Source organism: Scylla paramamosain, chromosome 32 (assembly GCF_035594125.1).
Source record: "Scylla paramamosain isolate STU-SP2022 chromosome 32, ASM3559412v1, whole genome shotgun sequence".
In the NCBI taxonomy this organism is placed as follows: Eukaryota; Metazoa; Arthropoda; class Malacostraca; order Decapoda; family Portunidae; genus Scylla; species Scylla paramamosain.
The window spans coordinates 12,128,938-12,151,561 of NC_087182.1; the positions used below are offsets into that span (position 1 = coordinate 12,128,938).

Genomic DNA, 22,624 nt, shown 5'->3' on the forward strand with positions numbered 1-22,624 from the left:
ATTTCAACAACCGTAACTTTTTTTTTTACTTTCAGAGAACTTATGCTGGAAAAACAATGTACTAATTAATATATTAGTAGGTTATACGCTACCGGATACGCACGACTCAATAAGTAAAACCTAATATTATCACTGTCACATGTACCGCTGCTTGATCCTCCAAGTAGTATCCCCTCTGATATCACCCTTTCCTTCCCATTTTGCTTTATTACTACTTCACTTTTAATAGCAAATCACTAAAGAACGCCATTAATCAATATCAATCAACAATTTTCCTTAAAACAACAATGTATTACCTTCACTACGTACTCCTTATCATACTTTCAACACCTGTTTTAACCCCCTCAAGCGTCTCCTCAAGTATACTTCATAAATAACCTTTTGACATTGTATGTAGAAATACATCGGCATTTTTAGGAAAGAAAACGAAAATAATTTCAATTAAATGAAACCAAATAGTGATCGTCATTCATTTCCATTTAATGTTAAGTAGAACTAATTCATATAAGGTTAAATTATGTTAGACAACTAGGCAGTTTTCTTTTTGGAATGATCACTGAAGAGGACGGCAGAGACTGCCCTCAGGAGTCGTCGGATGAGAAACAGCAGCAGCAGCAGGGCCAGCAACAGGAGACCCACCACGTCTAGCATCAGGAACTCCACCCAGGAGAGCTGGGCGGCCGGACACCTCAGCTGGGGCGCCCCTCGGTGGCGGATGACATACTCCGTCCAGAACACCGCACGCTCCTGTGGGGTCGTCGGTTGATCCCTTAAAGACGCCGACATCCTGGCCACGTTCTCCTTGTACCTGGACAATGACAGCACCAGACACTCAGGACCACCTTCGTAGCAGACAGCCTCGCTTGCCTTTGTAATGCATGCCTTATAGAACCGTTATGAACCAGAGGGAAAATGTAAACAGTGCACTGCTGAGGAAAACTTACTTTGTGTTGCTGATGATGTCATTGAGGGCGTCGACGATCCTGTCAGCAGTAAGTTCATCCCACACTAACACACGACCAATATCCGAGTTTTCCACGAACATGCCATTCCTTGGCTGGTCGCTAAAGATGGGCAGGACGAGGAGGGGTGTAACATGAAAGATGGACTCCTGAAGGCTGAGGAGACCGCCGTGGGAGATGAACACTTTTACGTTGTTGTGAGCTGCGGCACGAACGGCGTGTCAGGCGACTGTGCCAGTCCTCCTTGCAAGAGTACAACACGAGACTCTAATTGTCAGTGTCTTTCATTGTAATGGTGTGGTGGGTGACTTACCAAGTATGTCCTGCTGGGGCAGCCAGCTGCGGACCCTGACGTTGTCTGACGCGCCCTGCAGCTCCCCCTCGTACTTCCATAGGACTCGCTGCGGCAGCCTGCGGAAAGCCTCCAGGAAGACCTGGCGATACTTCAACGGCATGGTTTTGCCGAGTGCGACTGAGCCAAGACTGAAGTAGATGACGCCCGCAGAACCCGCTCCTGTGAGCCACGACTCCAGTTCCTGAAATGGCCCCGTGTACTAGGATAATTTTAAACCGATCGAAGGAAGGAATGTGCCCTCGTCCATCCGATATGTATGTTAACATTAAGTAATTTCGTCTTATACTGGTCTACGAATACTTTTCCACATTTTTATAGTTATTCCCAATCAACGTTTGTAATCCTTTTTTTAGTTTAATAAAATCGTAATTTTATTACTCTGCCTATATATGTGATATATAAAAACAAAACGAATAATGTTATTTGATTACAAGAATTGAGGCGAGGTGTATACTATTCCGATTCCAGGATATATCTCATATAGTAGTATAGCTGAAAGTTTAGAGACCTGAAAAAGTTTGAGATTGAATCCCATATTAAACAGACAAGTCGGATTTGTCCTCTTCCAAATTGCAGACAATGCTCCCCGAACAGAGAACAAGTGTGTGTGTGTGTGTGTGTGTGTGTGTGTGTGTGTGTGTCCTTGCTGCAAAGGCTTGAAGTGGCCTACGCTACATTTACACAAGTTTGGTGTGCAAAAAAAAAACAAAAAAAAAAAAAACATATATATCAATAGCATTGATAGATATGAAGGAATTACGTTCGAATATACTTAGATGTATATCTATATCCCACAAATGTTATTAGCATTGACGTATAAAAGTATTACGTGTCGAATATATTCAGGTGTATATCCATATCTCATAAATATGGATGTATTATATGTTTTAGCATTCAGATCTGTGTCTCTTTGTCTCTGTCTCTGTTCGTTTTATAGAAATTTATAGAAATATAGAAATCAACATACAATGAAACTGTACTAGGTTCAGAACTCTAAACTAATTGTACTACACTAGCACTAAGCGGGTAAACTATAAGGGAGCGATAAAGTAATTTATGAGGGATTTGGTTTCATGTAGGCTATGTATGAAACAATATTCATTGTAAAATGTAAATGCTGTGACTGACAACAAAGTATTCCTGAGTACGAAGCGATTATTAGCTTTAAAGGGATATGAAGTATGAGATCGTTATACGAGTAACTTTATGACATGATGTAAAGACAAGATGTAAGGAAGTTAGACAGACGCCTACTTAGCCGTTCTTTAAATTTACCAGCTGTAGCGTGCAACGTCTCCCATCTTGTCCTCCCATGCAATCCCTCCCCTAAAGTGATACCTAAATAAGAATGATAAACAAATAAATAAAGAAACGGATAAACGAACAAGTAAATGCATAAATATATAAACAAATAAATAGTAGTTACTCTTATTGACATAAAAAATGCCTAAACAAAGGACAGATTAAGTATCTATGGTTTCCCTGCATTGTAATTTCTTAGCAAGTGACTTTCTGAGAAACCTATACGACTAGAATCTCATAGTACCTGAGGTAGGGGTTTTGCGGAGCGGCAGTGTATGGCGCCCACCTCCACCTGTGAGGGCAGGAGAGGCACCGGCGTGGCAATGCTGAAGTGAGTGTTCATCAGTGTCAGACTCTGGTTCCTCTCGATGTCCAGCAGCGGCGGCAGATCAGGGAATTGAGCTGAGATCTGAAGAGGTTTAAAAATATAATACTAGAACATAAATCAACCATAATTATAATTAATGAACTGGTCCAATCTATTAGTCTTATTTTATTGAACTTGAACCTGTGGCGTGTCACAACAACAAAAAAAAAAAAAAAAAAAAAAATGGAGACTAACCTCCTTCTGAATGCGCGGAACAACAGCCCACTTCCTCCAGTAGAACGGTAACCAGGAGTGAATAACTGTGTTCTTGACACGCTGCCACAAAGACAAGGGACAGCGGTAACCAACGAGGGAGTTGGGGGCGTAGGAAGGATTAAGAACATTCCCTAGGACGGCACTCTGGCGGTGGTCCATCGCGATGGTGGCGACAGTGATGAAGGGAAGTTCGTGCACGAACGGATACACAATCTGGGGACAAGACGGTGCTCGATGAGACTGTGGAGTTGCTGGCAATGCATTATCCAAATAGAGTGCTGAGTGATGACGGAGCTTTAGAAGAAGATTAGACAAAATTATGGATAATGATGATAGTGGAAATAGGTAGGTATGTTTCATACAAGGACTGTAACGTGTAGGCTTGATGGTTTCTTACAACTTCTTTTATTTTTCTTATGTGCATATGTTCTTGTGATTAGTTCTTCGAAGCAGAGACTCGCACTTACTTCATTAAACATGTGGTTGACAATAATAAGATCAAATTCTTTCCTTTTTTCATACAACTGCTTGACTGACGGTACTTTGTACAAGTCCCAGGACATGGCTGGTAAGAAATTATCAAAAGATGATAAACCGCCAGACATTTCCTTTCCCTTGTTAAACATGTTAAGTAATTCCATATGCGTCAGCCCATGATGGATCTCATGGATGTTTGGATGTGTGGAAGCTTTTGGATGGTTGGTGATCATCACGACCTGTGAATAGAAAAAAAAAAAAAAACGTGTTATAACAACGGAAGATGGAGTTGTTATCATTAGTGAATTACGTCACTTTAAAAAAGCACCGCATCCCACCTTGTGGCCACGGTCAGCCAAAGCTTCGGCTATGGCCATGAACATGTTCCAGTGACTCTTAGCAGAGACAGGAAGCAGCATGAGGAGCTTGTAAGATTTCTCAGGGGGTGGTAAGACTCCTGCTGCGCTCCCCGCCAGTGCTGCCACTACCAGAAACAGTGTTATCACCTTCATCTGTCGACGAGAAACTTGTGGTTGTACTGTTGTTTGTTATCTTGTCAACCTCATCTTGTAAACGTAAGGGACCTTTATGAAATTCTAATTTACTAAGATTTACGGAACAGATATTTCTGAGGGCTTGCTCGTGAGTATCTAGAAAGTAAGAGTTTTGGAAGCGAAGAATGTAAACTTGGATTTTTATATTTCAAAAGTTGTCAACAATATAATAACTTTACAGGATAATTTTCAGCTCCATGTGTCTTGGAGCAGTCGTGTGTATTCAAATCTATGCAACAGTTTCTTTTTTCTTGTTTCAATAACTATCTTTTAAAGCGAAAATAATGTTTTTGATTAAAATGGATGTTTGGTGAACGTATTACGAAAAAAACACTGTAAACCAATGCATTTCTTTCTGATTTCAAGCAAAAAAGGACGTCTGATATCCACAAAACTTTAATATCTTCGCGTGTCATAATTTTTGCAAGGATTATAGCATTAAATTATGGAGGTTTCTTTGCTGTTAGAAAAAAAAAAAAAAAACTGCAGGAGTTGTATTACCAGGTGTTTTGAAATATAAGCTCCTTCCATTGAGTGCACGATAGCTGAGCTCCGAACTGAGCGTGCCATCATTGGCCGCACATCTTTTCAGAGCATAAGTATTGAGCGCACCACGATTACACACAAGAATTTTGAGCTCCTACGACTTAGCACATAACTATTAGGCGCACGACGACTGAGTGCACATTAATCAAGCGGCATCAACTGAGCGCAACAATTGAGCGCCAATAATAATTGAGTTACAGTAACAGTTACTGAGTGCACGACAACTGAGGACACAACAATTGAATGTACCGTAATTCAGTACAAGCCGGTCAGCTCACGGCATGTGAGCGCCAATTATTGAATGCACGATAATTAAGGGCACGACAATTGGCCATAACAATTAAGAACAAGAGAATAAAGTGCATGATAAAAGAGTACATGAGAATTAAGCGTTCGGCAGTTGAATGCTTGACCATTGACGACATGGCATTTGAGTGCATGACAGTTGAGCTCACGGCAGTTGAGTGCATGACCAATGATGACGGCAGTTGAGTGCATAACAGTTGAGCTCACGGCTATACTTCTAAAGGTTGCAGTGGGGACTCCACAAAGCACGACCCATTTACACGCCTCAGCGACTTGAGAAATCATTATATCGAAGTGCAGAATGGCCCGTGTGTAAGCACACACTTGAGCGGTTTTACTAGCAAGTGAGCGAGACATCAAAACTCTGGTGGATTCTTATTATCAGTTTATAAACAATCACCATATGGCGGCTTCAGCAAATGAAACTCTCAGGTGGATTTGCATGATCTTCCTTCTACATATGCGCAAGACAGCAGCCTCTGTGTGTTGCGCAAGATTATGTCCTGCATTCATCGTCTCCATTCTAGATTTTGCGTCGTTTACTTGACTTTCTAATAAACATCGAAGCTTTCATTGAAGCTTTCCTTATATTAGAATTTTATCAGCCATATTCTTTATTTATCTTTATCTTTCTCTCTCTCTCTCTCAACTTTAGCCACTAATTCAGCCTGGATGGCTCGTGCTCCGCGAACTATATACTCTTACTTATGTACTGTGAGATCTTTATAAAACTTTAGCGAACGAAAGTGGTTTTGCTGGCACTGCCGAAAGAGCCTTTTAGCTAGCTTACCATTGGGATATTGTTAAGGAGAATTCTGGCGAAAATAAACACCAGCGAACTGGAAATTAAATCAGCACTGCGTAAAACACACTACTGGCAGGACATCCACAGCGAGAGAACGAACCATTTACATGTAAAACACCACGGGCAACGTAAAAAACGACACTCTTGAAGGTGTGTTTATAACTCTGTCAAGGAAGTTAGTGTGATTCAGAGTAACCAGAGATTCCAATCTTTATCTCCTCATAATAATTCATGTATTGTTGGGAGAGATTGCCAAACACTGTCCCATGGTTTCAAGGTGTTTTAGGCATCACGCCTTAAGTTACTAATGTGTTCCACTTGCTTCCACTGTTTTCTCCTCGATCACGTATCTGGAATTGTTCTGAATTACAATGTAACGCTTTAAACTGTTGTTGCGCTTGTTTGCAGTTGCGTTTACTAGTCGGTGCTCATTTGTCGTATAACCGTGACAACCACTGAGATAAATAAAATTTCATAAGCGGACCGTCGCCTGAACACACCACCATCCCGACACAATGACGCCAATGGAGAGCAAGACGCTTTCACCGTCACGGTGAAATTCTGATTTAGAACATAAATTATAGAAAAATTAGCAACATCATTGTATACGACACCTTACAATCTTTCCTGCAGGGACACAAGAGTCAATGCACTCACCTGTGAAGATTTCGCGGGAAGCTATGTGATCTTGACGGCCACTCAGATGTACAGCGTTAATGGGGGTAAATGACTCACCAACTTTTATCATGTTGAAGAGACACCCGTTCAAACAGTAAATAGTACAGCAACTAACAGCATAACAGTGCAAACACGTACCTAAGGAGACCAGCAGAGACGCCGGTTTAATATACTCACCTGAAGTTCCATGGTGATGTGAATGCTGTCATCAAGTATCATGTAAGAAATAGATGTAAGTACCTACGTCTGGCAGTCCCGAGAGTCTGGTTTTGTTGCCATGAAGCGCATTATTACCCTTGCATTGTACTATAAACTACTTCCATCGCAATTTATCATATTTCTTTTTTGCTTGCTTGACAATTATATTAATTTCAAAACTTGTAGGAGTAACTCAGCAAGGATTGAAATTGTTCCTGCAAAAATTTATGAAATCTGTGGCAAAAACAAAGCAAGGATGTGGAAAACATGTTCATATGTTGCATATCTTTTTATACTGACAGACAAACTAGATAGTTGCAGGCATCATTCTGATACAGTGGATGACAGAGTTGATAAGAAAACTCTCGTTGTACTCTTATTGAGAGAGAGAGAGAGAGAGAGAGAGAGAGAGAGAGAGAGAGAGAGAGAGAGAGAGAGAGAGAGAGAGAGAGAGAGAGAGAGAGAGAGAGAGAGAGAGAGAGAGAGAGTTTTATCTTGACCTACATCTTAATATTGTGCTTTGAGCTACATTTTACTTCTCGCATAAACCCATGCATGAACGTAAACCCACGTTGATGCTCTTGATACTTGTACTTTTGATAGTTCCTTTACTACTACTACTACTACTACTCTTACTACTATTATGTATCACCACTATCACTGGCACTGCCACCACCACCACCACTATCACTACCACCACCACAACAACAATAACAATATCAAGAATAATAAGTAAAACAACAACTTTTACTACTACTACTACTACTACTACTACTATCTACTATGTATTACTAACACTGTCACTGGCGCTGCCACCACCGTCACTACCACCACCACCACCACCACAACAACAGCAACAACAACAACAACAACAACAACAACAACAACAACAATAGCAACATCAAGAATAACAACAAAATAACAACTTTCACTACTACTACTATTATTACTACTACTACTACTACTACTGCTACTACTACTATTACTACTACAACTACTACTACTGCTACCACTCCTACTGCTACTACTACTACTACAACTATCACTGGCACTGTCATCATCATCACCACCACCACCACCACCACCATCATCACCACCACAAGAACAACAACAACAGCAAGAACAGCAACTACATCAAGAATAACAACAAGTAAAACAAGAACTTTTACTACTACTACTACTATTACTACTACTACTACCACTACTGATGCTGCTAATGCTATTACTAATACCACTGCTACTATTTCTGCTGCTGCTGCTGTTGGTACTATTGTTACTACTGCTGTTATTACTATTACTACTACTACATATATATATATATATATATATATATATATATATATATATATATATATATATATATATATATATATATATATATATATATATATATATATATATATATATATATATATATATATATATATATATATATTATACTACTACTACTACTCCTCCTGCTACTGTTATCACTACTGGTGCTGTTGCTGCTACTGCTGCTAATATTATCAAATTAACAACAGGAAAACTAAAACGAGGAAAAATTATGAAAAGAGTGATCTTGCCTTCTCTAACTTAAGATATCTAACACGCCTTAAGAGTAGGAGTGGTGGCTGATCTTCATGTGATCCCCAACAACATATAAAAGGGAACATATTCTGCAGCATTTCGTATTGTACCTCGAGTACGTTTAGTTTTGGTCACACAGTCTAGTGGAAGTCTCAATCATTCTGGTAATAGTTTAACAAGGATTCTGCATCATCAGTAATAGGAAAAAAAAAGAAAAAAAAATCGGAGTCAGAATGAGAGCCTATAGTTTCAAGAAAACGCCTGAAGTATTAAATAAATACTGTTTACACCGCGTAAAAGATGGTCTTCAGTACTACTTGACTTTTTTCATTCCTTTCTGATTATACCTTCTGTCTGTAAATCTTTTAAAACTTTCCTGGTAGCTTAATAGAGTTTTGTTGGTTTGTGAGTTAGCTTCTATGTATAAGTTGTCACTTCTGGATTTTCTTTCTTTATTTTGTCTAGAACATCAATCTGGATTTTCTTTCTTTATTTTGTCTAGAACATCAATCTATGATAGAGTTCTAGTTCTGAGTTCATGTAGTTCAGTGCTTCAAGGACGACTTCACCAATATCGAAATAAATGAGTTCTAATCTTGGAATTTACCATCGTCATTATCAACCACAAGAAAACAGCTAACTCAACACAAATGTTATTAAACAAAAGAAAACACATGAAACATATCATAATTTAATCAGAACAGGAGTGAAAAAGAAAACAAAGCTGAACTTGACTCGAGTCTCGACACATCCGAGACTGAATTGGTGTTCGCTAGTCCAGTCTGAGTCGAGTCCCAACCACGTTTGCGCCAGGCGAGCAGAGGAAGAAAAAAATAGTCTTCAACTCAGCATTTCTTACCATAGAAACACGAATCATGTGAGCTGCCCATAGTTAAGCGTGTCAGGAATATTGTAGTGTGCGTAAAAAGTGCTGAGAACATCAGTTTTGTGGTGAAGTGTGTGAAGTGGCGGTAGCCTGACAGTGTGGGTGGCGGTGAGTTGCGGATCGGTGCCTGGCAAGCCTTAATTACATGATTGTCTTGCTCATACACGCTTGGCCGAAAAGTGTTGGTGGTGAATGACTGTATACTTTCATAGAGATTAACGTAGTGTTCAGGAAAAAGTGAAACTCGTATTTTTTTTTTTTTTTTTCGCAGTGAGTGAATAATTGATGTATCGATGACGGAAAATGGCAACATAAACATCGCAGAAAAATGTTGGATGAAAACTTTGCTAAAACCAAAACTACTTTTTATTTTTCACTTATATATCTTTATTTCTGCCGCAAGTGTTTCATTACGTCTTCTGCAAAGGTGCATCCATAATCCCCGAAAAAAAAAAAAAAAGTGCGTCCGGAGCCGAGATGTGTGAGTCATAAGTCGAAAAAAATGTGTGCTCTTAGATCAAAGAATGCGTTGGAAAAAAGAGAGCTGCAGCCTGAAAAAAAATAAATAAATAAATAATGAAATAAATGGGCATCTACAATTGAGAAGTATGCATCTGTAGCTGAGAAAAGTACATTAATACACGAAAAATGTACCTAAGTAATCGAAAAATGTGCATCCATAATCGAGAAAACAATAAATGTACGTCCGTTGCCGAAAAATGAGAAAGATGTGGGTTCGTAGCCCCACAAAAAGAAAAAAAAGGAATATACTGATGTATTGTTGTAAAGTGCCCGGGTGGTACTGCGTTATTTTTTGTGGGGCCCATGTAGTTTATCACCTTACAGAGCTCAGGCAAGATAAGCGTAGTGTTTTAAGTGCGTTATTAAAGTGTGTTAGAGCAAATGACCAACAAATAAGATTTTTTTTTACGAAGAGGTAATATTTGTGTAAAAAAAAATATTTGGTACCTCTTTTCTCCCTCAAATTTGCAGTTTTCGAGTTATACTTTTTTTTTTTTCTTTTTCGTTCACGTTAGTTGTTTCCCACCTTCCACTCCAACCGTATTGAGGAACCTGTGGGAAACTATGGTTTTTACTTAGAACATCGAATCGAGTGGCAATATGCATTTTTGATGAGGTGGGGGAGGGCATGGCTGTGCCAGTGACTTAACACGCCGGAGCCACTGGCATTGTAGGGAGCAGTGTTGCCAACGATTCTCAGCTAAATTGATGGTTACCTTTATTTCATTAAGATAACAATTCATTCATACTGTATTCATTATTCATCTTTAGATTCGATGCTTCCGAAGCCAAAAATTCTGAAACATTATTCATCTTTGGATTCGATGTTTTTGAAGCCAAAAACTTCGAAAACCCTGATTTTCCTCAGGTCCTTCAATATTGCGGACAGGACGGTGGTAGGCTCAACTAGAAAACTCAACTGGAAAATTCAACATTTGCTTCTAAACAAGAGGTACGAGTACATCGTTAATAAACTCAATATGAATATTACCAGATATCAGATATATCAGAAATTCAAAATTGACTGGAATTCATATAATGGTAAGATAATCAATAAGATGTCTAGAGAAATCAATATAGTGATTAGAGAAATGATAATGCATAGGAAATCAGTACAGTTGTTACGAAATTTATATTGTAATTAGAAATCAATGTGGGAATGCAAATCAGAAAATAGATGAGATGTAAGACAATAAACAATAGTGCGCATTTAAGAGTTTGCTAAGAGAGTTGAAAATTATGATTAAAGAAAAAAAAAAGGAGAATAATTTGAAGTGAAAGCCACAAAAAATAATAAGTAAATAAATAGATAAATAAATAAATAAAGAGAAGAAAAGCGGAAGAAGAGGAAAAGATGACGTCCTTTAATTTTCGTTCATATCTTCAGGTAAGGTAAGTAGTATTCTCGGAAATTTACCTGTCTTATTTTCAGTATTTATGTACTGAATCCGTACGACTAACAGTGGGGAAAATATGACCTAACATAATACATGACGTCATGAAATGTAATTTAGACCGACCCAACGAAATCCACATAACGTGAATTCCAAAAGAAAATCACAAGATGCGCCTAAAAATTAGTTGGTAGGTTATTTATTGAGTAGTTTTTTTAGTTCTTCCTTGTTATTTCTTCTTCTTCTTCTTCTTCTTCTTCTTCTTCTTCTTCTTCTTCTTCTTCTTCTTCTTCTTCTTCTTCTTCTTCTTCTTCTTCTTCTTCTTCTTCTTCTTCTTCTTCTTCTTCTTCTTCTTCTTCTTCTTCTTCTTCTTCTTCTTCTTCTTCTTCTTCTTCTTCTTCTTCTTCTTCTTCTTCTTCTTCTTCTTCTTCTTCTTCTTCTTCTTCTTCTTCTTCTTCTTCTTCTTCTTCTTCTTCTTCTTCTTCTTCTTCTTCTTCTTCTTCTTCTTCTTCTTCTTCTTCTTCTTCTTCTTCTTCTTCTTCTTCTTCTTCTTCTTCTTCTTCTTCTTCTTCTTCTTCTTCTTCTTCTTCTTCTTCTTCTTCTTCTTCTTCTTCTTCTTCTTCTTCTTCTTTCTTCTTCTTCTTCTTCTTCTTCTTCTTCTTCTTCTTCTTCTTCTTCTTCTTCTTCTCTTTCTTCTTCTTCTTTCTTCTTCTTCTTCTTCTTCTTTCTTCTTCTTCTTCTTCTTCTTCTTCTTCTTCTTTCTTCTTCTTCTTCTTCTTCTTCTTCTTCTTCTTCTTCTTCTTCTTCTTCTTCTTCTCTTTCTTCTTCTTCTTCTTCTTCTTCTTCTTCTTTCTTCTTCTTCTTCTTCTTCTTATCTTCTTCTTCTTCTTCTTCTTCTTCTTCTTCTTCTTCTTCTTCTTCTTCTTCTTCTTCTTCTTCTTCTTCTTCTTCTTCTTCTTCTTCTTCTTCTTCTTCTTCTTCTTCTTCTTCTTCTTCTTCTTCTTCTTCTTCTTCTTCTTCTTCTTCTTCTTCTTCTTCTTCTTCTTCTTCTTCTTATTCTTCTTCTTCTTCTTCTTCTTCTTCTTCTTCTTCTTCTTCTTCTTCTTCTTCTTCTTCTTCTTCTTCTTCTTCTTCTTCTTCTTCTTCTTCTTCTTCTTCTTCTTCTTCTTCTTCTTCTTCTTTCTTTTCTTCTTCTTCTTCTTCTTCTTCTTCTTCTTCTTCTTCTTCTTCTTCTTCTTCTTCTTCTTCTTCTTCGTCTTCTTCTTCTTCTTCTTCTTCTTCTTCTTCTTCTTCTCTTTCTTCTTCTTCTTCTTCTTCTTCTTCTTCACTAACTTAAGAAACTGTGGGAGTAATGCTTCCGTATATGATGGTTTCTTCACACGTCTTTTCGTGAACATTATTGTAATTTATACGTCTGCTTCTACACCTCCAGCCTACAAAATTATCGATCGGCGAATGGAGAACAGAATAATATGTGACGCTGTTAGTGTGTTGCATTGGCATACTCTTTACTACTGTTAAATTATTCAAAAATATCCAATGGAAATATGAAGTACTTAGTGTAAGTAGAAGTTCACACAGTAGATATATAGTGAAGAACGATGCTCTGGTAAGAACAGGGAACGACAAAGATGTTGAAGTTTAGTGTAGAGTAAAAAAAAAAAAAAAAATGAAAGAAAAAAAAAGTCAGAAATTAAGACAAATTGGGTATTAGGATTCATATTTAGGAACATTAAAAGTAGAAGTCCAGAAGGACTTAGTATTTAAATTATATTTGACAATGGTCAGACCTCATCTAGATTATGCTGTCCAGTTGTGGTTGCCATATTAAAGGAAGAGGTCTTTAAATGGCATAGTTATAGGGTATATAACAAAGGGGACATAAGCAATATGTTCTTGATAGGGCGAGAAATAGTAGATTTAATCTTGATAAAATTATATTTAAAAAGATATAGGAAGAAATTGGTTTTCGAATAGTTTGATAGATGAATGGAACAGACTTAGTAATCAGCTGTTACTGCCTAGTCATTAGGAAGCTTTAAAAATTAAGTAAATCTATGCATGATCATAATAGGTGGAAATAAGTAGCTGTATATTTTCATGCAGGGGCTGCCACGTGTAGGCTTGACCGCTTCTCACAGTTTCCCTTATTTTCTTGTATTCTTTTTATATATTCTTTTGGAATGAATACTTCATGTCGCATACAGAATATCCCCAACTTTTTCCAAAGCTCTCTACAACGCTCACAGATCATGAACAAATTTGGCAACAATTATGAACACTTGTCTAATAGACTTTTGAAAAGTGTGTGTGTATGTGTGTGTGTGTGTGTGTGTGTAACTGATGGATCAGAATCATACCTGCCATCAAACCTGCAATTTTGATGTTAGGTAGTTTTTTTTTTTTTAATGTAAGAGGGACACCGGCCAAGGGCAACAAAAATCTAATAAAAAAAAAAAAAAGCCCACAGAGATGCCGGTCCCCGAGCAGGGTCCCAAGAGGAAGGATAAGTGTCTTGAAACCTCCCTCTTGAAGAAGTTCAAATCATGGGAAGATGGAAATACAGAAGCAGACAGGGAGTTCCAGAGTTTACCAGATAAAGGGATGAATGATTGAGAATACTGGTTAACTCTTTCATTAGAAAGGTGGACAGAATAGGGATGAGAGAAAGAAGAAAGTCTTGTGCAGCGAGGCCGCGGAAGGACGGGAAGCATGCAGTTAGCAAGATCAGAAGAGCAGTTAGCATGAAAAGAGCAGTAGAAGATAGGTAAAGATGCAACATTGCGGGAGACCGCGAATGTTGCAGAAGTTAATGAAGAAATTGAGGGAGGTGTCAAGACACTTAGGGTCGATACCAGAAGAGCAGTCCGATTTGGATGATATATATATATATATATATATATATATATAATATATATATATATATATATACTCGTATATATATATATATATATATATACATATATATATATATATATATATATATATATATATATATATATATATATATATATATATATATATATATATATATATATATATATATATATATATATATATATATATATATATATATATATATATAATTATTCTTCTATGTAGACTTACGTATGCATTGACCTCGTCAACACAGATTGTAAAAACCACTGCAATTATCTCGTCCGTGGTATCGTGGTATATAATTATGCAAATATTAGGTAATTACATAGTGTATGACTCTCAGGTGTGGTGAGTCCCTTGCACTACACCCAGTTTATGTTTCAACGTCAGGCAGCAGCACACAAGTATAGCACGAGACTCACTGCAGTAATGCGTATTACATTATAAAAGTATTGTGTGTAAATTCTAAGTTCCAGTAGTTGTGACAGATATTATCCAACGAGGCTATCTGCAGCTGAGCCTAGTGCAGCGAGATAGCTGAAAATCCGTCCTCCCCGCTTTTGGCGGAAGTCAAGCTGTGAGAGAATACTGATTGTGACAGCGAGTGCGTGGGTGTAGCGCCTTGATTCGACTACCTACCCCAGAGGAGAATGGTGATTTGCTATATGTATGGAGTATTATTATTATTATTATTATTATTATTATTATTATTATTATTATTATTATTACTATTATTATTATTGTTATGGGTGGTACAGTGAATTGTGTGACTCGCAATCAAGAGTTCTCGTGTTCAAACTATGGGCCAAGGTTGAGACGAGTTGTGGAGTTTGCTTTTCACGCCGTAACCATTATTCAGCCGGCAGTGAATAGTTAGAAGATCATTTATAAGTTAAAGTTCTGACCTTGCCTCTCTGGTATAACAGTAAAAGGAAAGGAATGCTGCCCAGATGTGTGTGTGTGTGTGTGTGTGTGTGTGTGTGTGTGTGTGTGTGTGTGTGTGTGTGTGTTATAATTCAGAATTAAAGCAACGTTATTATATACCATCGCATACCATGCCGAGTTTTTCATGTTCGGTTTGTAATTACTTTGTTTTATGTCATTCTATGTTTGCTTTTCCTTTTATTACGAACAGTGTCCCCTATGCTCTTTTAACTTTTTTTCTTTTTTTCATAGACTTTTGCCATCTTATTCTCTTTGGTGTAAAGATGATAAATAAGTGGTGTCATACGCGACTCCAATGCACCACCTTGCTCCCTGACCCGTCTGCTCTGGTGATTCATCTTGTAGGTAACTTTTCATGATGATATTGCGTGTGTTACAGGGTGAGTTGTGCAGTTTTGGTAAAGGTGAAGATAATAATGGTTATGATGATGATACCAACATCGACAGTAATTATATACTTTCAATGCAAAGTGAGGCGCAAATTATGAATTATGAAACAGTGGTATCCTTGAGCGGAATCCTGACGTGCTACCAGACGAATCATTATATTTTCTTTAAGGCGTTGAGTCCGGACTGTCAATAATAACAAAACGTGGAAACGATATTTATGATGTTTGTGTTTGTGTATGCTGTGGCAGACTACAACTTTCATTCAAGAAAAAGCTGAAAAAAGAAACATCCATTTATGGCTGAAGTCAGCACAATTAAGAACTCGCAATAATCATACTGATCAGTATAGTGTAATTATGTACCTACTGTTTGCACATATGTAATATCAAACGTACAGAAAAGTTGAGAAAAAGCATTGATCATATGTATATAAATTTTTTTTTCATAAATTATGAAATTCAAAGTTATCCACATATTTTCTAAAAGGAGAACGACGCTAAGAACACCTGGCGACTGAGACAATGAAAAATGTCATGATATCTCCTATTGGTCATAAAATTACAAATTTTCTTATAAAAAAGCAAATTATGTGTATAGATAGAAGACAGGAGTGTGGAATTTTTCAACTCCTCTGAACTCTCACTGCGAAATCCAGCACATCCACACTTCCCTTATCTTTGCAACCTCTGTCATCACATTTTTTGGTGTTATATATATATATATATATATATATATATATATATATATATATATATATATATATATATATATATATATATATATATATATATATATATATATATGACTAATGCTTGCGTGTCAGACCCATCACAGTGTGCTGAGCGCATAAAAGAGGTGAATGTCTCTGACATGGATGCGTACATTCCTCACTCTTTTTCTCGACCTAGACTTTCCATACCTTCGTTTAACACAACCTGTTCTCGTGCTGTACATGATAGAGGAGTGGCTCACAAAAGGTACTTGAGCCTTCCATCACCAGAATCTCATGCACTTTATATTTCTGCCAGGAACCATGCCAAGTCTGTTTTCCAACTAACCAAAAACTCCTTCATTAATAGAAAGTGTCAAAATCTTTCAAGATCGAACTCCCCTCGTGACTTCTGACACCTAGCCAAAAATATCTCCAATAACTTTGCTTCTTCTTTCCCTCCTTTATTTCAGCCAGATGGCACCACTGGTAACCACATCTATCTTAAAAACTGAACTCTTCGCTCAGACCTTTGCTAAAAACTCTACGTTGGACAATTCAGGGCTTGTTCCTCCCTCTCCTCCACCCTCTGACTACTTCATGCTACCTATTGAAATTCTCCGTAATGATGTTTCCCATGCCCTCGCCGGCCTAAACCCTCGGAAGGCTTATGGACCTGATGGGGTCCCTCCTATTGTTCTCCGAAACTGTGCCTCCGTGCTTGCACCTTGCCTAGTCAAACTTTTTTCAACTCTGTCTGTCAACAAGTACCTTTCCTTCTTGCTGGGAGTTTGCCTACACTCAGCCTCTTCCTAAAAAGGGTGACCGTTCTAATCCCTCAAACTAATGTCCTATTGTTTTAATTTCCTGCCTATCTAAAGTTTTTTAATCTTTCCTCAACAGGAAGAATCTTAAACATCTATCACTTAACAATCTTCTATCTGATCGCCAGTATGGGGTCCGTGATGGCCGCTGTACTGGTGATCTGGCTTTCCTTACTGAGTCTTGATCATCTTCTTTTAGAGATTTTGCTGAAACTTTTGCTATTGCCTTAGACATATCAAAAACTTTTGATAGAGTCTGATACAAAGCTATGATTTCCAAACTATCCTCCTACGGCTTCTATCCTTCTCTCTGTAACTTCACCTCAAGTTCCCTTTCTGACCATTCAATTGCTGCTGTGGTAGACGGTCTTTTTTCTTCTCTTAAATTTATTAACAGTGATGTTCCTAAGGGTTCTTTCCTGTCATCCACTCTCTTCCTATTATTCATCAATGATCTTTTAAAGCAAACTTCTTGTCCTATCCACTCCTACGCTGATGATACCACCCTGCACTTTTCCACGTCTTTTCGTAGACGTCCAACCCTTCAGGAAGTAACAAGTCACGCAAGGAAGCCACAAAACGGCTGACTTCCGATCTCTCTAAAATTTCTGATTGGGGCAGAGCAAACTTGGTATTGTTCAGTGCCTCAAAACCTAAATTTCTCCATCTATCAACTCGACACAGCCTTCCAGACAATCATCCCCTCTTCTTCAGTGACACTGAATTTTCCTTCTCTTCTACACTGAACATCCTCAGTTTGTCCTTTACTTCTAATCTAAACTGGGAACTTCACATCTCATCTCAAGCTAAAATAGTTTCTCTGAAGTTAAGTGTTCTGTGACTTCTCCGCCAGTTTTTCTCACCACAACTGTTAACTCTGTACAGGGGCCTTATCCGCTCATGTATGGAGTATGTGCTTCACATATCTGGGGAGGTTCCATTCATACCGCTCTTCTAGACAGGGTAGAATCAAAAGCTTTTCGTCTCATCAACTCCTCTTCTCTTATTGACTGTCTTCAACCTCTCTCTCTCTCTCTCTCTCTCTCTCTCTCTCTCTCTCTCTCTCTCTCTCTCTCTCTCTCTCTCTCTCTCTCTCTCTCTCTCTCTCTCTCTCTCTCTCTCTCTCTCTCTCTCTCTCTCTCTCTCTCTCTCTCTCTCTCTCTCTCTCTCTCTCTCTCTCTCTCTCTCTCTCTCTCTCTCTCTCTCTCTCTCTCTCTCAAAACTGCATGCCTTCTTTCCTCCTACGGCCTTGGTGCACAAGACTTTCTTCCTTCTCTCACTCCTATTCTGTCCACCTCTCTAAGGCAAGAGTTAACCAGTATTCTCAATCATTCATTCCTTTCTCTGGTAAACTCTGAAACTCCCTGCCTGCTTCTGTATTTTTCACCCTCCTATGACTTGAGCTCCTTCAAGAGGGAGGTTTCAAGACACTTATCCTTCAATTTTTGACTACCACTTCGGATCCTATTCGGGGACCGGCATCTCAGTGGGCTTTACTTTTTTTCTTTATTGGATTTTTGTTGCCCTTGGCCGGTGTCCCTTCTTGATAAAAAAAAAAAAAAAAAAATATATATATATATATATATATATATATATATATATATATATATATATATATATATATATATATATATATATATATATATATATATATATATATATATATATATATATATATATATATATATATATATACTTTTCTATCTTGTTATTAACAGTTCCTCGCTTAAACGATTACATATGGAGGCGATGATGCTGTGCGTGCTGGCAGTGTCCTTGGCGGGAAGTGTTTCGGGGAACCTGTCACCACCGGAGAGATCGTACAAAATTCTCATGCTGCTGCCAGTGTCCTCCAAGAGTCATAACCGCGTTTTCCAACCCGTTGCCGAGGCCCTGGCTAGTCGCGGCCACAAGGTGAAAACTGTTTGTCTTGATCTCTTGAACACGTGTTATGAAGATAAACCTCATCGTAAGGCTGCGCTTCTTTCCGCAGGTGGTGATGCTCACCAACATTCCTGTTGCGTCCAAACATCCAAACATCACGGAGGTCAATCACGGCCTGTCGTACTTTGAGGACGCCAAACGCAACATGTTCGAAGTCAGAAAAAATGAAAACTTTGATGGACTCAAAAAGACGATACTTTCCTTCGCCAAGAATCTATACAAGAGACAGGCAGTGACGGAATTATATGAAAGAAGAAAGGAGTTCGATCTCATAGTGGTGAACTATAAGTTCAATGAGGTAAGAATTCAAGGCACTAAACAAGACAGCGCAAAGACCAAGTGTGACACAACCGTTCTTATCAATGTCTCGTCCCCAGATGGTGTATCCTTTCGTACATGAAGTCCCTTTCATTACTGTCGCTACGCCCGGGATTGACCCTCACCAGAGTGCCATTCTGGGAAATGTCCTCAGTCCGTCTTACGTGCCTGAAATAATGTTCGTGCCGAGGTCCTTCCCGATGTCTGCTTGGGATCGCTTCAAAAGTATCCTTTGGCTCCTTGCCTCAGGGTTCACGTGGAGGCACTGGAATATTGTGCCCTTGGTTCAGAAAGAGGTATGTTTGTTAATTATTAATTAATGCTTATCTGTGTGAAGATAGTTGGAGGTACATGCACGCCAGATTATCATAATGAACGTTTTTCTCGTATGCATAAAGAGTATTGCTGTCTTGCATTTTTTTTATTTTACAAAATTTGTATTTTCATCAACACGTCGTATTTCATCGTCTGCGGCAAACTGATGGCAAATTCTAAAAAGAGCAAAAAATAAAAACAAGAAAGACATACTAGTACTAGTGATAATCAGGAAGACATGGAAAATACTCTTACAAAGAATAATGTCCAGCAGATCTCAGCCCAGTTCCCTGACCTGCCGCCTCTGCTAGACATTGAGAGGAATCAGAGTCTGACACTGATGAACACTCACTTCAGCATTACTACTCTGGTACCTCTCCTACCTTCACAGGTGGAGGTGGGAGCCATGCACTGCCGACCTGGCAAGCCTCTACCACAAGTAAGAAATATCAATCCGTTATCGTTCACATACTTTCGTAAACTAATGGTGCACACGAAACTAAGAGGAAACATTTAAATTTTTTTTCTTTGTGAAATGCTGCTTAGGACCTGGAGTCGTGGCTCGCCGGGGCAGGAACTGCAGGCGTCGTCTACTTCAGTCTGGGTTCCGTCACCCGCGGTGAATCCATGCCACCAAATTACCGTCAAACATTCCTGGAGGCTTTCCGCAGATTGCCACAGCGGGTCCTGTGGAAGTATGAAGGAGAACTGGAAGGAGCGTCTGACAACGTCAGGATTAGCAGCTGGCTCCCCCAGCAGGACATCCTCGGTAAGCTGGCTAAAATGCTATTACAATAAAAAGCACACCACCTATTGCAAAAACATCTGGAACAGCCGCCTGACACGCCCTTTGCACTGCAGCTCACCACAATGTGAAGGTGTTCATCTCCCATGGCGGCCTCCTCAGCCTTCAGGAGTCCATCTTTCACGCTACAACCCTTCTCGTCCTCCCCATCTTCGGTGACCAGCCCAGGAACGGCATGTTCATTGAAAACGCGGAAATTGGTCGCTTGTTGGTGTGGGAGGAACTTACTGCCGACAGGATCGTCGACGCCCTCACTGACATCATCAATAACACAAAGTTAGTTTCCCTCAGCGGTTCATGAACCGTCATGAACCCTCTGATTATTGACTGTTCCATTCGGAATGAATGGTAAAAGTCCGCAGGTGAGGTGTTCTTAAATGTTTGATTTGGTGCTGTCATTATTCAGATTCAAAGAAAACGTGGACAGGATGTCGGCGTCCTTAAGGGATCAACCAACGACGCCGCAGGAGCGTGCAGTGTTCTGGACGGAGTACGTGATCCGCCACCGAGGGGCACTCAAGCTGAGGTGCCCGGCCACACAGCTATCCTGGGTGGAGTTCCTAATGCTGGACATAGTGGGCTTCCTGTTGCTGGCTTTGCTGGTGTTGATATTTGTCATTCGCCGACTCATGTGGTCAGCCTCCTGTGTCCTCTTCGGCGACAGAGCGAAGAAGGAAACGCACTAAAGAATCAGATGAAGGGGTGCTAGCGAAAATATGGCGTTATTATAGTTCATCTTTCCATCCCGGTGTTAGAGGATAGTTAGCTTACTCCGTTACAAATAGAAAAGTCGCTTTTCATAACACTGCCTTATTCACCAATAGCAGGTCATCCTGCTCTCTTCTTTGGACCTCTTTTTCTGGCCTAGACTTACATTTATATTTTGTCCAAAAATTGTGTATTCATAGGAACTTTCTGCTCTTTTATCCTTTTCTTTAATGTGTGAAAAAAAAGTAATGGCTACTTGTGGTTGCAAATACTTGGCAGACAGCTTCTGCTAGGCATGTGACGAGTATTTATTTATTTTTTTTAAATCTGCTAAAAATCACTACTTAGACAGGTGCATCCGAGTAAAGGAAGCCAATCATGCCTATTTTGGAATGCTAGTTGGAGACCAGGATAAAAGTTGGGCTCCCCTTGTTATCTGTGACTACTGCCACCGCACTCTCGAAGGATGGTTTAGAGGAGAGAAGAGGACATTGCGTTTTGCCATTCCTCGTGTCTAGCGTGAGGCCTCAGGCCATCTTACGGACTGCTGTTTCTGAAGAAGAAAGGTGAAAAATGCGCTTCCTATTGAGTACCCTGACATTCCCTCATCTGTTGCACCTAAAAATGCGCTTCCTATTGAGTACCCTGACATTCCCTCATCTGTTGCATCTGTTTGCTATTTGTAACTCCACTGATATTCCTGTGTCACAGCCTCCCTTGAAAGATCAACCTAGTCTAGTAGAAAAAGCAAGCGATGACGATTCTAAGGAAGAACAAGGAGCGACGGCTACTGGAAGCAGCCGCCACCGAGTGGCTGGTGTTAGATGTCCCTACTATCCCAATCAAGAGGACACCAATGACATCAGAAAAATGGCCGTGACATATTCTAATGCGGAGCTGCTTGTTTCCAGATTGAAGCAGTGGGATTTACTGGATGACAACATTAGAATTACTTCCCATAGGAAGCGGCACCACGGCTCTTCAGTGTACTTCACTCCTGCAGATGAACCGTGTTACTGTCATGACATCAGAGGACTCTTCAACGGTACGGGTATTTCCGACTGGAAACTCTTAATCAACAGTTCATTGAAAAGCCTGAAGGTTGTTTACTGCATAACACAAACTGGTAGTCATCGATTCCTTTGGTTCATTCATCGCACATAAATGAAGAGTAACAGAACGTTAAAACACTGCTGAGTGCTCTGAAATATGACCAGTTAAGCTAAGAGGTCAATGACGACGTCAAGATGGTGGCCTCCTTCAGGGAAGCTTCACCAAGTTCCCTTGCTATATATGCCTTTGGGATAACCGAAATACACTATCTTCACTATGAGAGGAGGAACTGGCCCCCGTGGACTGGGTATAAGGTTGGTGTCCATAACCTAATACAAGAGCCATCAAAAGTGCTGATGCCACCTTTGCACATCATCGTGGGACCTCAAATGAAGTGACTTACGAACTCCGAGAACTTCCCTGTGCCAGAGGTGTAACGAGCAGCGTGGACAAACTTTATTTCTGTAGTAAAACGATTCCTTGGAAACCACAAGGCAGAGAACTTGACAACCTTGTGGACACATACCGGACCATGATCTACCGGATGTTAATGAAACTTCATGTACTACATGCCCATCTTGATTATTTCAAAGAAA

At 39.2% G+C, this 22,624-nt stretch overlaps 2 protein-coding genes across 6 annotated transcripts; one reads left to right on the forward strand and one right to left on the reverse strand.

The window, feature by feature from the left end:
* Positions 1-464: 464 nt before the first annotated feature.
* LOC135089200 (UDP-glycosyltransferase UGT5-like) lies at positions 465-6,825 on the reverse strand. Of its 3 annotated transcripts, none has more exons than XM_063984538.1 (8): positions 6,746-6,825; positions 4,018-4,191; positions 3,670-3,918; positions 3,182-3,415; positions 2,864-3,028; positions 1,276-1,498; positions 945-1,164; positions 465-808 (listed from the first exon to the last, which is right to left on the reverse strand). In XM_063984538.1, the coding sequence occupies exons 1-8, from the start codon at positions 6,785-6,787 to the stop codon at positions 529-531; spliced, it is 1,587 nt and encodes a 528-aa protein (XP_063840608.1). In that variant the 5' UTR covers positions 6,788-6,825; the 3' UTR covers positions 465-528. The 3 variants fall into 3 exon arrangements, with proteins under 3 accessions (XP_063840608.1, XP_063840611.1, XP_063840610.1); XM_063984541.1 differs by lacking the exon at positions 6,746-6,825 and adding an exon at positions 6,707-6,729; XM_063984540.1 differs by lacking the exon at positions 6,746-6,825 and adding an exon at positions 6,548-6,680.
* Positions 6,826-9,102: 2,277 nt separating this feature from the next.
* On the forward strand, positions 9,103-21,008 carry LOC135089202 (UDP-glycosyltransferase UGT5-like). Of its 3 annotated transcripts, none has more exons than XM_063984548.1 (8): positions 9,103-9,212; positions 9,493-11,130; positions 18,879-19,127; positions 19,207-19,443; positions 19,737-19,901; positions 20,009-20,231; positions 20,324-20,543; positions 20,674-21,008. In XM_063984548.1, exons 2-8 carry the CDS (start codon positions 11,098-11,100, stop codon positions 20,951-20,953), a joined length of 1,407 nt encoding a protein of 468 aa, XP_063840618.1. In that variant the 5' UTR covers positions 9,103-9,212; positions 9,493-11,097; the 3' UTR covers positions 20,954-21,008. The 3 variants fall into 3 exon arrangements, with proteins under 3 accessions (XP_063840618.1, XP_063840620.1, XP_063840617.1); XM_063984550.1 differs by having other exon boundaries at positions 9,127-9,212; positions 10,738-11,130; XM_063984547.1 differs by lacking the exons at positions 9,103-9,212; positions 9,493-11,130 and adding an exon at positions 18,610-18,799.
* Positions 21,009-22,624: the final 1,616 nt, after the last annotated feature.

Excerpts from the sequence above, each read along its gene's own strand:
- LOC135089200 (XM_063984538.1), bottom strand. The coding sequence starts at position 6,787 with ATGATACTTGATGACAGCATTCACATCACCATGGAACTTCAG. Across the intron at positions 3,919-4,017 it reads TGGCTGACCGTGGCCACAAG|GTCGTGATGATCACCAACCA; the intron begins GTGGGATGCGGT and ends TTCTATTCACAG. Across the intron at positions 809-944 it reads GACATCATCAGCAACACAAA|GTACAAGGAGAACGTGGCCA; the intron begins GTAAGTTTTCCT and ends GTCATTGTCCAG.
- LOC135089202 (XM_063984547.1), top strand. The coding sequence starts at position 18,626 with ATGGAGGCGATGATGCTGTGCGTGCTGGCAGTGTCCTTGGCGGGAAGT. Across the intron at positions 19,902-20,008 it reads CTGGCAAGCCTCTACCACAA|GACCTGGAGTCGTGGCTCGC; the intron begins GTAAGAAATATC and ends AATGCTGCTTAG. Across the intron at positions 20,232-20,323 it reads CCCCCAGCAGGACATCCTCG|CTCACCACAATGTGAAGGTG; the intron begins GTAAGCTGGCTA and ends TTTGCACTGCAG.